Here is a 13,718-nt window from a genome sequence, read left to right on the forward strand (position 1 = left end):
CTAAAGCATTCCAAAACCCTGCCTTTGTTGAGCCATCTGTTGTGCAGTAGTATGCCTCAGAATGCCTTGTAACAGGCTGTGTTGCTCTCAAAAAGTTAATCAGTTTCATCATTGTTTTCATGACCTCAGAATACTATTTTCCAAGACACAGGAGAGATATGATTTCAGGTCAGGGTGGTCCTCTTTCAAACGTGCCACCAGTCCCCTCCCTCTTCCTATCATGGCTGGAGCTCCATCTGTGGTGAGGGAGACCACTGACTTCAGATCTAACCCACTTTTAGTCAGCATCCCTTTGATGGGATACGTCTGATCGAATTTATTATGCCTGGTGTCATAATGTCACGTCAAGCCTTGAGAGATAGAGAAATCATGAGCAGATGGGCTCCCACATTTTTTCAGCATGTTTTTAAAAAAAAAACCTACAACTTGATTTTGGACAAAATAACCTGGAAGGATTCCTACTACCAAAGATTCTTATTTCCAAGGTCTATACAGCAAATGCTCTGGCAAACCAATGACCAGCAAACACCATTCAACCTGGCACTGAGTGAGTAATATTTAATATGAAGCTTCTTTTAAAGCCAAGAAGAAAGATAAATTACAATTAATTCAATAAGTAAATATTCTCCCAAGTGGGTGTGACACCTACTCCCGTTGCCTGCTGCTTTGCTGCTTGGATTCCACCTGGCGATTTGTTCACCGTCTGCCCTGGCCTGTCTCCCCCTGTTTGGTACAGGTAACCCCGCCACACACCCCCCTCTCTCCTAAGCTTTCGCTCGCCTCCAGCACACACTCACTGTTGGGGCGAGTGACTCTGAACTTGCAATGGCTAGCCCCAAATCGTCATATTTTTTTCTTGTGCTTTATGCTATTTGCCTCATGACTCCTGTGGGATTTGTTGACTATGAACTTGCTTGTTTACCCTACCGTGGGACAGACTATGTTTGTTCCCACACTCGAGAGTCTGACTCTCTATTGGTTCCACGGACACTTGTCCTCCAATCTTCATCTAACCACCTTTCGCCGGCTTTTGTATTATTTTTACCTGATGGAATTGCTGTACAATATGATCTTGTTGCCATCTAATGCACATTCAAATGTCATAAATGAACACTGCAGAGTTCTCCCTGTCGTCTGCTGTTCCCTGATTGTGTTACTGCTGATGATATCTGGAAATGTGCATGTACACCCTGGCCCATCTATGGTTGCTAGCCCCAATTCTGACTTGTGCTATGCTATATGCTTCACTGATTTCTGCTCTCATAAAAACCTGGGTTTTCTGCACATTAACCTTTGTAGCGCAGGCATTCCACTAGTGACCCACCTCGACAACATCTGGTGAAATTGCAGAGCGCGAAATTCAAATGACAGAAATATAAATATTTAACATTCATGACAATACATGTGTTATACATCAAAATAAAGCTGAACTTCTTGTTAACTTCTTGTTAATCCAGCCTCTGTGTCAGATTTCAAAAATACCTGGCAGGTGCGCCACAAAAGTCGGAAATAGAGATATAATAAATGCCTTAGCTTTGAAGATCTTCTTCTGTTGGCACTCAAAGGTTCCAGCTACATCACAAATGGTCCTTTTGTTCGATAATGTCCTTCTTTGTATCCCCAAAAACTCAGTTTAGCTGGCGCGCTTCATTCAATAATCCACCGGTTTCCCTCCTTCAAAATGCATACAAAATGAATCCCAAACGTTACCAATGAACTTATCCAAACAAATCAAACAACATTTATTATCAAACCTAAGGTAACCTAATACGTAAATAAATGATACAATTTAAGACGGGGAATCGCTATTGTCTTTACCGGAGATAAACACAAGAACACATTCTCATCCACGCACAGCCAAAATGGGAGCCACTTAGAAAAACTACAATTTCTTGCTAATTTTTCCAAAAACAAGCCTGAAACTCTTTCTAAAGACTGTTGACATCTGGTGGAAGCCCTAGGAACTGCAATCTGGGAGGTTTTGGCCTCCTAATAAACATGAAAGCCATTGGAAACAGTGGTAGGCTGATTTTCTTTTTTTTATGGTTTGTCCTCGGGTTTTGCCTGCCATATCAGTTCTGTTATACTCACAGACATTATTTTTTAAAGTTTTAGAAACTTTAGAGTGTTTTCTATCCAAATATTCCAATTATATGCATATCCTAGCTTCTGGGTCTGAGTAACAGGCAGTTTACTTTGGGAACGCTTTTTATCCGGACGTCAAAATACCTAAAATGTATAAATTGAAAGTGTGGGTTCATAGTTCCAATCCAGATGTGTTGGTCATTACTGAGACGTGAAGAAAGAGTTTTTTGAACACTGATGTTAACCTTTCTGGTTATAATCTTTTTCGACAAAAAGCAGATGTTCCAAAGGTGGTGGAGTGGCAATCTTTACCAAGGAACACCTTTAGTGCTTGGTTGTCTCCACCAAGTCTGTGGATTTAAAACCTGTTGATGCCAGGAGTTCCTCTAGAGGAACTCCTCCCCCCCGTTCAGCTCAAACCGTGGCGCATGGAACGCAAAAATATTCTTAGAAATATTTAACCTCCACACATTAACAAGTCCAATAGCTCAAATGAAAGATAAACACCTTGTTCATCTACCCAGCATGTCAGATTTTTTAAATGTTTTACGGCGAAAACACACCACATATTTATATTAGACCACCACCGAAACCAAGACAAGCGGCAGCCATTTTGTCCCAGAAAATATAAAATTATAAAAGCAGGATTAAAAAATAAATCATTCACTAACCTTTTGAAAATCTTCATCAGATGACAGTAATAGGACATGTTACACAGTACATTTTTTTTTTTCAATAATATGCCACATATATCCATAAATGTCCATTTACAATGAGCTCATGTTCAGAAATTACTCAAAAATGTCCGCAGGAAATCTAGGTAGCGCGGCAAGATAACGTAAATAGACATCATAAACTTTGGCTAAATATACATGTTCTATATATAGTTAGAAAGATACACTGCTTCTTTATGCAACCGCTTTGTTACATTTATTTTAACGTTACAGAAATCGCACACTATTCAATATGCTGAGACGGCGCTCAGATACAAGCTACATTTCTCCGTAATGTTGGAGTCAACAGAAACACAGATTTAAGTATAAATATTCCCTTATCTTCGATGGTCTTCGTTCAGAATGTTCTGGAAGGGTTCATACTTACCCAATACATCGTTTGGTTTCAAGTCTTGCGTCTTTGTATTAGCTACTGCTAATAACATCAGCTGAAATGCACCCAAAATGTCCTCTGGTCCGGAAAAGTTGCGCATCAAAACTTCAAAATTACATATTATATGTCGACTAAACAGGTCAAACTAAGTGCAGAAGCAAGCTTTATGATGTTTTTAACACACAAAACAAATTTCAATTCAACCGGGCATCGTTTGCTCTTCCCAGGAGTGCTGGAACAAAGGAATGGCTGTGACCAATTCGCGCCCTAACGCACAGGTTTTTTCTCGCGGCACTTACTCAAATCACTCCCATAGGGAGTGGCAGTGGCCCCCAGACTACCAACAGGCCACAGGAGGGAGGTAGACATATGGGAAATCAAGTGGTGCTAATTAGGCTAGTTTGCGCTCTCGAGTGGTGCAGCGGTCTAAGGTACTGCATCTTAGTGCAAGAGGCGTCACTATGGTACCTGGTTCGAATCCATGCTGTCGCACATCCGGCCGTGATTGGAAGTCCCATAGTGCTGTGCACAATTGGCCCAGCATCGTCCAGGTTTTGACGGAGTAGGCCATCATTATAAATAAGAATTTGTTCTTAACTGACTTGTCCAGTTAAATAAAGGTTGTAGGCCGTGCCTATTTCTCCTGGTCAGTAGCCGTGAGGAGTCCCTGACAAGGATTATGAATCGGACACTGTTATCCTACCTGTGATCATTATCAACATCATTATCCCAGAAACTAGACCAACTCCAATTTGCATTCCCCCCCCCCCAGCAGATCCACAGATGATGCAATCTCTATTGCACTTCACACTTCCCTTTCCCACCTGGACAAAATTAACACCTATGTGAGATGCTATTCATTGACTACAGCCCAGCATTCAACACCATAGTGCCCTCACCATAGTTCCCATCACTAAGCTAGGGACCCTGGGACTAAACACCTCCCTCTGCAACTGGATCCTGGACTTCCTGACGGGCCGCCCCCAGGTGGTAAGGGTAGGTAACAACACATCTGCCCCGCTGATCCTCAACACTTGGGCCACGTCAGGGGTGCGAGCTCAGTCCCCTCAAGTACTCCCTGTTCACTCATAACTGCACAGCCAGGCATGACTCCAACACCATCATTAAGTTTGCAGATGACACAACAGTGGTAGGCCTGATCACTGACAACGATGAGACAGCCTATAGGTAGGAGGTCAGAGACCTGACCGTATGGTGTATGGACAACAACCTCTCCCTCAACGTGATCAAGACAAAGGAGATGATTGTGGACTACAGGAAAAGGAGGACCCAGTACACCCCCATTCTTATCGACAGGGCTGTTGTGGAGCAGGTTGAGAACTTCAAGTTCCTTGGCGTCCACATCACCAACAAACGAACATGGTCCAAGCACACCAAGACAGCTGTGAAGAGGGCAAGACAAAACCTATTCCCCCTCAGGAGACTAAGGCATGGGTCCTCGGATCCTCACAAGGTTTTGTACAGCTGTACCATCGAGAGCATCCTGACAGGTTGCATCACTGTCTGGTATGGCAACTGCTCAGCCTCCGACCGCAAGGCACTACAGAGGGTGGTGCGTAAGGCCCAATACATCACAGAGGGCCAAGCTTCCTGCCATCCAAGACCTCTATACCAGGCGGTGTTAGAGGAAGGCCCTAAAAATTGTCAAAGACTCCAGCCACCCTAGTCATAGACTGTTCTCTCTGCTTCCGCACGGCAAGCGGTACCAGAACGCAAAGTCTGTGTCGAAAAGGCCTCTAAACATCTTCTACCCCAAGCCATAAGATTCCTGAACATCTAATCAAATGTCAACCCAGACAACGTACGCTGCTGCTATTCTTTGTTATTTTCTATGCATAGTCACTTTAATAACTTTACCTACGGAAATATTACCTCAATTACCTCGACACCGGTGCCCCCGCACATTGACTATGATCTGTTGTCCCCTGTATGTAGCCCCACTATTGTTATTTTTACTGCTGTTTTTAAATTACTTGTTATTTTTATCTTACTTTTTTCAGGTATTTCATAAAACTGCATTGTTGGTTAAGGGCTTGTAAGTAAGCATTTCACTGTAAGGTCTACCTACACCCTTTGTATTCGGCGCATGTGACAAATAAAATTTGATTTGATTTTGACAGTATGATTACACAGGAGAAGAAGAAGAAAATGAAGACAGGAAAGGGGGATTGAGATAGGGAGAAGACAGAATGTCACAGAGACAGACAGACTAATATAAAGAGGAACAGAGGAAAGGGATTTATTTGCTTTATTTCCCCAGTAAATATGGATGACAGGGGCCTAAGCTGCTCCCAGAGATTTCATCTTACCTTTACCAATGTCAGAAGAGTTTAGAGGGAGAAGGACATGGCATTTTTCTTTCTTATTTTTCTAAGGGGTGGATCAGCTTAGTATTGCGGAAAGAATGTTGCTTCCGTCAATGTAATTGTTCTGCATCATTTCCAATCCCCCATATATTTTTGGGGTAAATATATATCCCATACACGCATGCATACATATACACATATACCTATATAGAGTAAACTAAAAAACACTTTGGCTTTTACCTTCAATTTACAAATCTTATACACATTTTACAGACACAGTCTACTTTACAATAGTTCTCTCTTGTTTGTTCTTAGTCCTTCCTCTATTGCTGATGTCCATCCAGTTTGATTTCTAAATGTAACTGTGCTATTTCACAAAAGTTCTGAACCTATATACATTTTACAGATCCCGTATGTTTTACATTGTTTACAGTATCTTGTTATTAGTCCCACCCTTCAGCTCCATTCAACCCCTCCCATCTATCTCTTAACATCATCCATTTCGGATTTCTATTTGCCATATATTTTTCAACTGTGGTGTGATGCTTCACAAAATATTTGAACCTTTCTATTCTCATAGCTTCTACAGATTGTAAATTAAAAATAAACATTTTTGCTAAAATAATTATTATATTATTGATTGATTGACTATGGCTTTTCAAATCACCCAGTATTGCTATCTGTAGCATTAGTTCTAGGCAAATGTTGCAATTCTTCAGCCATTCCTGGACCTGTGACCAAAAATGAGCTACATATGGACAATACCAAAATAAATGCCTCCTCACAGCAGAATCTGCAGAGCTGGGAAGATTGTATCCCCCATATATATAACATTCTATTAGTTGCAATAATTTTGTATAGTAATTTAAATTAAAAATTAGAAGTTTTGAATCCGGCGTTGTTTTGCGTATCAATTCATAAACCATGTGCCATGGATTGGGTACATCGAAAATCTCTTCCCAACTATTTTGCAATTTATATGTCACAGCTGTCAGTTTATTGGTCCTTAAATGAAATTGTTATATGTTTTTATTTATCACACTTTTCTTTAACCATTTATGTTCTTTAATACAGGGCCGACATACAAGTTTCTTACCTTTTTCCCCTTCTACTTGCCTGTTCCATTTTTGTGGTAATGCTGCAATTACTTGGTTGTAATTTTGGGTAGAGCAGACATTTCCATATGTCTGTGTTAGCTGCATGGCAGGAGATGGCATTAATTGGACCTCTGCTGCTTATGTCAGGGTTAAATTATTGTGACAATGTGAAGTGCTGCTCAGAGAGTTTTGGGAGAAGGAAATTGCAAGAACATATACTGCAATTACTTTTATAATTTCTCGTGTGCATGTTCGTTTGTGTACTGTCTGTATATTGTTGTCCTTGAAAAAGGTAACTGTACACTTGCTTTCTAGAATCTGATGCCTTGAGTATGGGTATGGGTATATGTCGAATATCTCTGAGTGTCTTAAGATGGTAAAGATGTAGGAAATTAGAGGGGTTGTTACAATTGATATTTGAAGTAGAGGTAGAGTGATGATGAAATGTATTTATCAAACTAAATGTTCAGTAAGTTTATGAAGTTGATCATGGAATTGAAAAGAGAAATAGGTCTCATGATTGATTGATTAATTTATATTGATTATATTTTAAAGTGTTATTCATTCATGGCTTTGTTAAATACAATGTTGACTTCCATCCGATAGGACCGTGCTCTGTACAATGCCAACAGGCGGACTACTACGACCACGCTGACCATAGACGTTCTGGATGGAGATGACCTGGGGCCTATGTTCCTGCCCTGTGTCTTGGTCAATAACACCCATGACTGCAACCCCCTCACCTACCGCATCACCATACCAGAGTTCACCCAACCGGTATGAACCACACTGTGAGGGGTGGTTTTACCATAGGCAAAACCCAGCAACAGACAGATATGATGAGCCACTAAAGTTTTACTTGGGAACTTACAGTGCCTTCAGGAAGTATTCATACCCCTTGACTTTTAGAAGCCTGAATTTAAAATTTATATTTTAATATTCATATTTTAAATTCATATTTTGTGTCACTGGAATACATACAATACCACATAATTTCAAAGTGGAATTACGTTTTTAGAAATGTTTACTAATAAATTAAAAATGAAAAGCTGAAATGTCTTCAGTCAATAAGTATTCAACCCCTTTGTCATGGCAAACCTAAATGAGTTCAATATTTGCCCATTATTCTTTTAAAGATTATTCAAGCTCTGTCAAGTTGGGGCCAAACTCCCTGCCACCCAGGACCTACAGTTGAAGTCAAATGTTTACGTACACTTAGGTTGGAGTCATTAAAACTTGTTTTCAACCACTCCACACATTTCTTGTTAATAAACTATAGTTTTAGCAAGTCAGTTAGGACATCTACTTTGTGCATGACACCAAGTAATTTTTCCAACAATTGTTTACAGACAGATTATTTCACTTACAATTCACTGTATCACAATTCCAGTGGGTCATAAGTTTACATACACTATATTGACAGTGTCTTTAAACAGCTTGGAAAATTCCAGCAAATGATGACATGGCTTCAGAAGCTTCTGATAGGCTAATTGACATATTGGAGGTGTACTTGTGGTTGTATTTCAAGGCATATCTTCAAAGTCCGTGCCTCTTTGCTTAACATCATGGGAAAATCAAAAGAAATCAGCCAAGACTTCAGAAAAATAACTGTAGACCTCCAAAAATCTGGTTCATCCTTGGGAACAATTTCAATGCCTGAAGGTACAACTTTCATCTGTACAAACAATAGTACGCAAGTATAAACACCATGGGACCTACCTACAGTGCATTTGGAAAGTATTCAAACCCCTTGACTTTTTCCACATTTTGTTACGTTACAGCATTATTCTAAAATAATAATAATAATAAAAAACTTACACATCAATCTACACACAATACCCCATAATGACAAAGCGACAACATGTTTTTAGACATTTTTGCAAATTTCACAACAATGTAAAACAAAAAAATCTTATTTACATAAGTATTCAGACCCTTTACTATGATACTCGAAGTTGAGCTCAGGTGCATCCTGTTTCCATTGATCATCCTTGAGATGTTTCTACAACTTTGATTGGACTCCACCTGTGGTAAATTAAATTGATTGGACATGACTAGGAAAGGAACACACCTGTCTATATAAGGTCTCAAAGTTGACAGTGCATGTCAGAGCAAAAACGAAGCCATGAAGTTGAAGGAATTGTCCATAGAGCGCCAAAACAAGATTGTGTCGAGGCTCAGACCGGGGATTCGGGGGTACCACAAAATGTCTTCAGCATTGAAGGTCCCCAAGAACACAGTGGCCACCATCATTCTTAAATGGAAGACGTTTGGAAACAGACTCTCAGAACATGAGAAACAAGATTCACTGGTCTGATGAAACCAAGATTGAACTATTTGGCCTGAATGCTAAGCGTTACGTGTGGAGGAAACCTGGCACCATACCTATGGGGAAGCATGGTGGTGGCAGCATCATGCTGTGGGGATGTTTTTCAGTGGTTAGGACTGGGAGGGGTCAAGGGAAAGATGAATGGAGAAAATGACAGAGAAATCCTTGATGAAAACCTGCTCCAAAGCGCTCAGGACTTCAGATGGGGTGAAGGTTCACCATCCAACAGGACAACGACCCTAAGCACACAGGTCTCTGAATGTCCTTGATCCAGCCAGAGCACAAACTTGAACCTGATCGGACATCTCTGGTAAGACCTGAAAATAGCTGTGCAGCGACGCTCCCCATCCAACCTAACAGAGCTTGAGAGGATCTGCAGAGAGGAATGCAGAAGTCGAGACTGTAATCGTTGCCAAAGTTATTTCAACAAAGTACTGAGTAAAGGGTCTGAATACTTATGTAAATGTGATATTTCAGTTTTAAAATGTTAATACATTTGCAGAACTGTCTAAATCCTGTTTTTGCTTTGTAAATATCAGGTATTGTGTAGAGATGAATGAGTGGAAGAAACAATTTAAGCAATTTTAGAATAAGACTGTAACGTAACAGAATGTGGAAAAAGTCAAGGGGTCTGAATTCTTTCCGAATGCACTGTAAGTCTTTGTATTCAGAACATAAAGTTAATTTCTTTGCCACATTTTTGCAGTTTTACATTTTTGCCTTATTGCAAACAGGATGCCTTATTGCAAAGACAACATTTTTATTCTGTCCAGGCTTCCTTCTTTTCACTCTCATTTAGGTTAGTATTGTAGAGTAACTGCAATGCTGTTGATCCATCTTCAGTTTTGTCCTATCACAGCAATTAAACTCTGTAACTGTAGTAAAGCCATAATTTGCCTCATGGTGAAATCCCTGAGCATTGTCCTTCCTCTCGGGCAACTGAGTTAGGAAGGAAGTGACTGGGTGTATTGATGCACCATCCAATTAATAATTTCCCCTTGCTCAAAGGGCTGTCCCTTCTTTTTGAGGAATTGGAAAACCTCCCTTGTCTTTGTGGTTGAATCTGTGTTTGAAATGCACCGCTCAACAAGGGGCCTTACAGATAATTGTATGTGTTGGCTGCAGAGATGAGGTAGTGTAAAGATCATGCTAAACACTAATATTGCACACAGAGTGAATCCATGGAACTTGTTACGTGATTTAAGGAAATTGTTATTTCTAAACTTATTTAGGTTTGCCATAACATAGGGGCTGAATACTTATTGACGCAAGACATTTCAGCTGTTCATTTTTTATTCATTTGTAAACATTTTTCTAAACATAATGCCACTTTGACATTATGGGGTATTGTGTGTAGGCCAGTGACACAAAATTCAGGCTGTAACACAACAAAATGTGAAAAAAAGCATGGGGTGTGAATACTTTCTGAAGGCACTGTACATTTAATAAATGTTCCCTTGGTTGCAAAAGGCTTAACATTGTAATGGGCGATACAAACCACTTACACAGTTCATTGGTTTCTGACTCCCCCCTTTTTCCTCCCTACCTCCTTTTCAGAGAGAACTGAACCCGCTGGAGGTGACCCCACCTATCCGAGCTGTGGACATGGACAGGAACATCCAGCCCCCCTCTAAGAGGCCAGAGATCCATTACTACATACTGGTTGGTAGGTTCCTCACTGAGCTTAAAGTCACATGGATGTTTGCATGATCAATCCCACTATCTCACTTCAATCCTTTATTGTCCAATTAATAATGTATTATCACTGGTCAACATTCATACCCGAAAGCACCAAAAAAGCAATGTTCATTCTTTGTTTTACCTCAGGTCAGCCCTCAACGTACCCAGAGTACTTCTCCCTGAACAGGACGACTGCAGCGCTCCTGCTCCTGAAACCAGTCAGCAGAGACCTGTACACCAAATTTATCATCATCATCAAGGTAAGCAAATCCACCTTCAAACTGAAATCAAGGTAATCATGTACCAAACATCAACCAGAGATTTTGGTTTTGTTTTGAGGGCTGGTCTAGTGGTAGTGCTGTAACCCTCAAACCACGGTATCATGCCCCTGGAGGCAATCCGAATTAGAACCAGAGATGACCTGTTATGATGCACAAAGCACACTACCATCCACCCACCAGAACCTCTCTCCATTTAAAATGGTAGCCCCTGAGCACTGAGCAGGCTGTCACGTGCACAGAGGAGAGGAATGTGTGATGATGTTTGAAAAGTGCTTTGTGTGAGCATGGAGCAGGCGAGGGAGGAGGAGAGGTGGAGGTTGAGGGGGAGGTGGTTGGAGGGAGATGAACTGGTGCTGGTGGTATCAGCAGGGAAGGAAAGAGAGAGTTAGAGGTTGGTATCTAGAGGAGACTGCTCTGGGTTAGCTGTCAGATACCGCTTTATAATTATGCTTACTGCCATTGAAATATATTGAGAGCTTCGTCATCGAGATACCTGGAGGAGTGAAAAGACAGTTTGTACGTAGTAGTTGTAGTTATTGTGACTTGTTATAGAATGTTCAGCACCAAGGACAATGTTGTCATTGATCCTGATGTCACATTGGAAAAAGCCATTTTCTCTCAGAGGGTGGCAAGGACAGATATGAAAAATATAGATGAGTCAGATAGATGGATTGGGTTGGAGGGAGGATAGGCAGATAAAGACAGAGGAAGAGAGAATAAAGGGAGAAAAAACTGAACAAGAGATGGAGAAGTAAGTTAGTCAGAGAGATATAGAGAGGGTTAATTGATGGAGGGGAGAGAGAGAGAGACAGAGACAGAGAGAGAGCGAGATGGAGTTTGTGAGAGTGGGTGGAAAGATTGAAGAATGAGTGATAAACAGTGACTGTAGGTGCAGAGGGTTTTAAACATTTATGTCCATATAATTGTCTTATATTGGCTGAAGGCTTAAATTCTTGTTCATCTAACTGCACTGTCTGATTTACAGTAGCTATTAAAGCGAAAACATGCTATGCAATTATTTGAGGACGGTACACCACATCAAAATATTTTTCCACCGGCACAGGTTTCATACATTCACAAATAATGATTAAATATTCACTTTTTGAAAATCTTCCCCAGATGTGTCATCCAAAGGGTCCCAGCTATAACATGTAGTGTCGTTTTGTTAGATAAAATCCTTCTTTATATCCCAAAAAGTCAGTTTAGTTGGTGCCATCGATTTGAGTAATCCACTCGTTCAACCTGCAGAGAAAGGAATCTGAAAATCTACCCCGAAACTTTGTTTCAACAAGTCAAAATACATTTCTATTCATACCCTAAAGTGTAATCAAACTATGATATTTCGTACGGAAAGAAGTATGTTCAATAGGAAAACGATTTTAGCAGGTGCGTAATGTCTTCATAGCGCACGCAAACCAAGACTTTGCTAAAACTGATCATTCTTATTAGCTTTTGAAGTTAGAAGCCTGAAACCTTGAACATAGACTGCTGTCACCCTGTGGAAGCCATAGGAATTAGCCACAGTGAGATAATTTTCAATATGACCTTTCTCTTGAATTTCAAAGAGGATGGTCGCTCAAAAAGAAAATCTGGTGTTTTTTCTTTGGATTTTCTCCCAGCATATCTACTGTGTTATATCGTCCTACATAATTTTAACATTTCTTCAAACGTCAAAGTATTTTCTTTTCAATGGCACCAATTATACAGTGGGGCAAAAAAGTATTTAGTCAGCCACCAATTGTGCAAGTTCTCCCACTTAAAAAGATGAGAGAGGCCTGTCATTTTCTTCATAGGTACACTTCAACTATGACAGACAAAATGAGAGAAAAAATATCCAGAAAATCACATTGTAGGATTTTTTATTAATTTATTTGCAAATTATGGTGGAAAATAAGTATTTGGTCACCTACAAACAAGCAAGATTTCTGGCTGACCTGTAACTTCTTCTTTAAGAGGCTCCTCTGTCATCCACTCGTTACCTGTATTGATGGCACCTGTTTGAACTTGTTATCAGTATAAAAGACACCTGTCCACAACCTCAAATAGTCACACTCCAAACTCCACTATGGCCAAGACCAAAGAGCTGTCAAAGGACACCAGAAACAAAATGGTAGACCTGCACCAAGCTGGGAAGACTGAATCTGCAATAGGTAAGCAGCTTGGTTTGAAGAAATCAACTGTGGGAGCAATTATTAGGAAATGGAAGACATACAAGACCACTGATAATCTCCCTCGATCTGGGACTCCACGCAAGATCTCACACCGTGGGGTCAAAATGATCACAAGAATGGTGAGCAAAAATCCCAGAACCACACAGGGGGACCTAGTGAATGACCTGCAGAGAGCTGGGACCAAAGTAACAAAGCCTACCATCAGTAACACATTACGCCGCCAGGGACTCAAATCCTGCAGTGCCAGACGTATTCCCCCTGCTTAAGCCAGTACATGTCCAGGCCCGTCTGAAGTTTGCTAGAGAGCATTTGGATGATCCAGAAGAAGATTGGGAGAATGTCATGTGATCAGATGAAACCAAAATAGAACATTTTGGTAAAAACTCAACTCGTTGTGTTTGTAGGACAAAGAATGCTGAGTTGCATCCAAAGAACACCATACCTACTGTGAAGCATGGGGGTGGAAACATCATGCTATGGGGCTGTTTTTCTGCAAAGGGACCAGGACGACTGATCCGTGTAAAGGAAAGAATGAATGGGGCCATGTATTGTGAGATTTTGAGTGAAAACCTCCTTCCATCTGCAAGGGCTTTGAAGATGAAACGTGGCTGGGTCTTTCAGCATGACAATGATCCCAAACA

General features: G+C 40.6%; 1 protein-coding gene across 1 annotated transcript in view; it reads left to right on the forward strand.

The window, feature by feature from the left end:
- The window catches only part of LOC149972513 (protocadherin-15-like), a 107,098-nt gene that overhangs the window by 76,881 nt on the left and 16,499 nt on the right, over nucleotides 1-13,718 (forward strand). Inside the window, exons 8-10 of the mRNA XM_090218048.1 lie at nucleotides 7,223-7,393; nucleotides 10,503-10,611; nucleotides 10,773-10,885. Coding sequence (XP_090074174.1) covers nucleotides 7,223-7,393; nucleotides 10,503-10,611; nucleotides 10,773-10,885 — 393 coding nt within the window. The remainder of the gene's footprint in view (nucleotides 1-7,222; nucleotides 7,394-10,502; nucleotides 10,612-10,772; nucleotides 10,886-13,718) is intronic.

The sequence above is a fragment of the Oncorhynchus mykiss genome, chromosome 23 (genome assembly GCF_057628025.1).
Source record: "Oncorhynchus mykiss isolate SJ-2025 chromosome 23, ASM5762802v1, whole genome shotgun sequence".
NCBI classification, from domain to species: domain Eukaryota; kingdom Metazoa; phylum Chordata; class Actinopteri; order Salmoniformes; family Salmonidae; genus Oncorhynchus; species Oncorhynchus mykiss.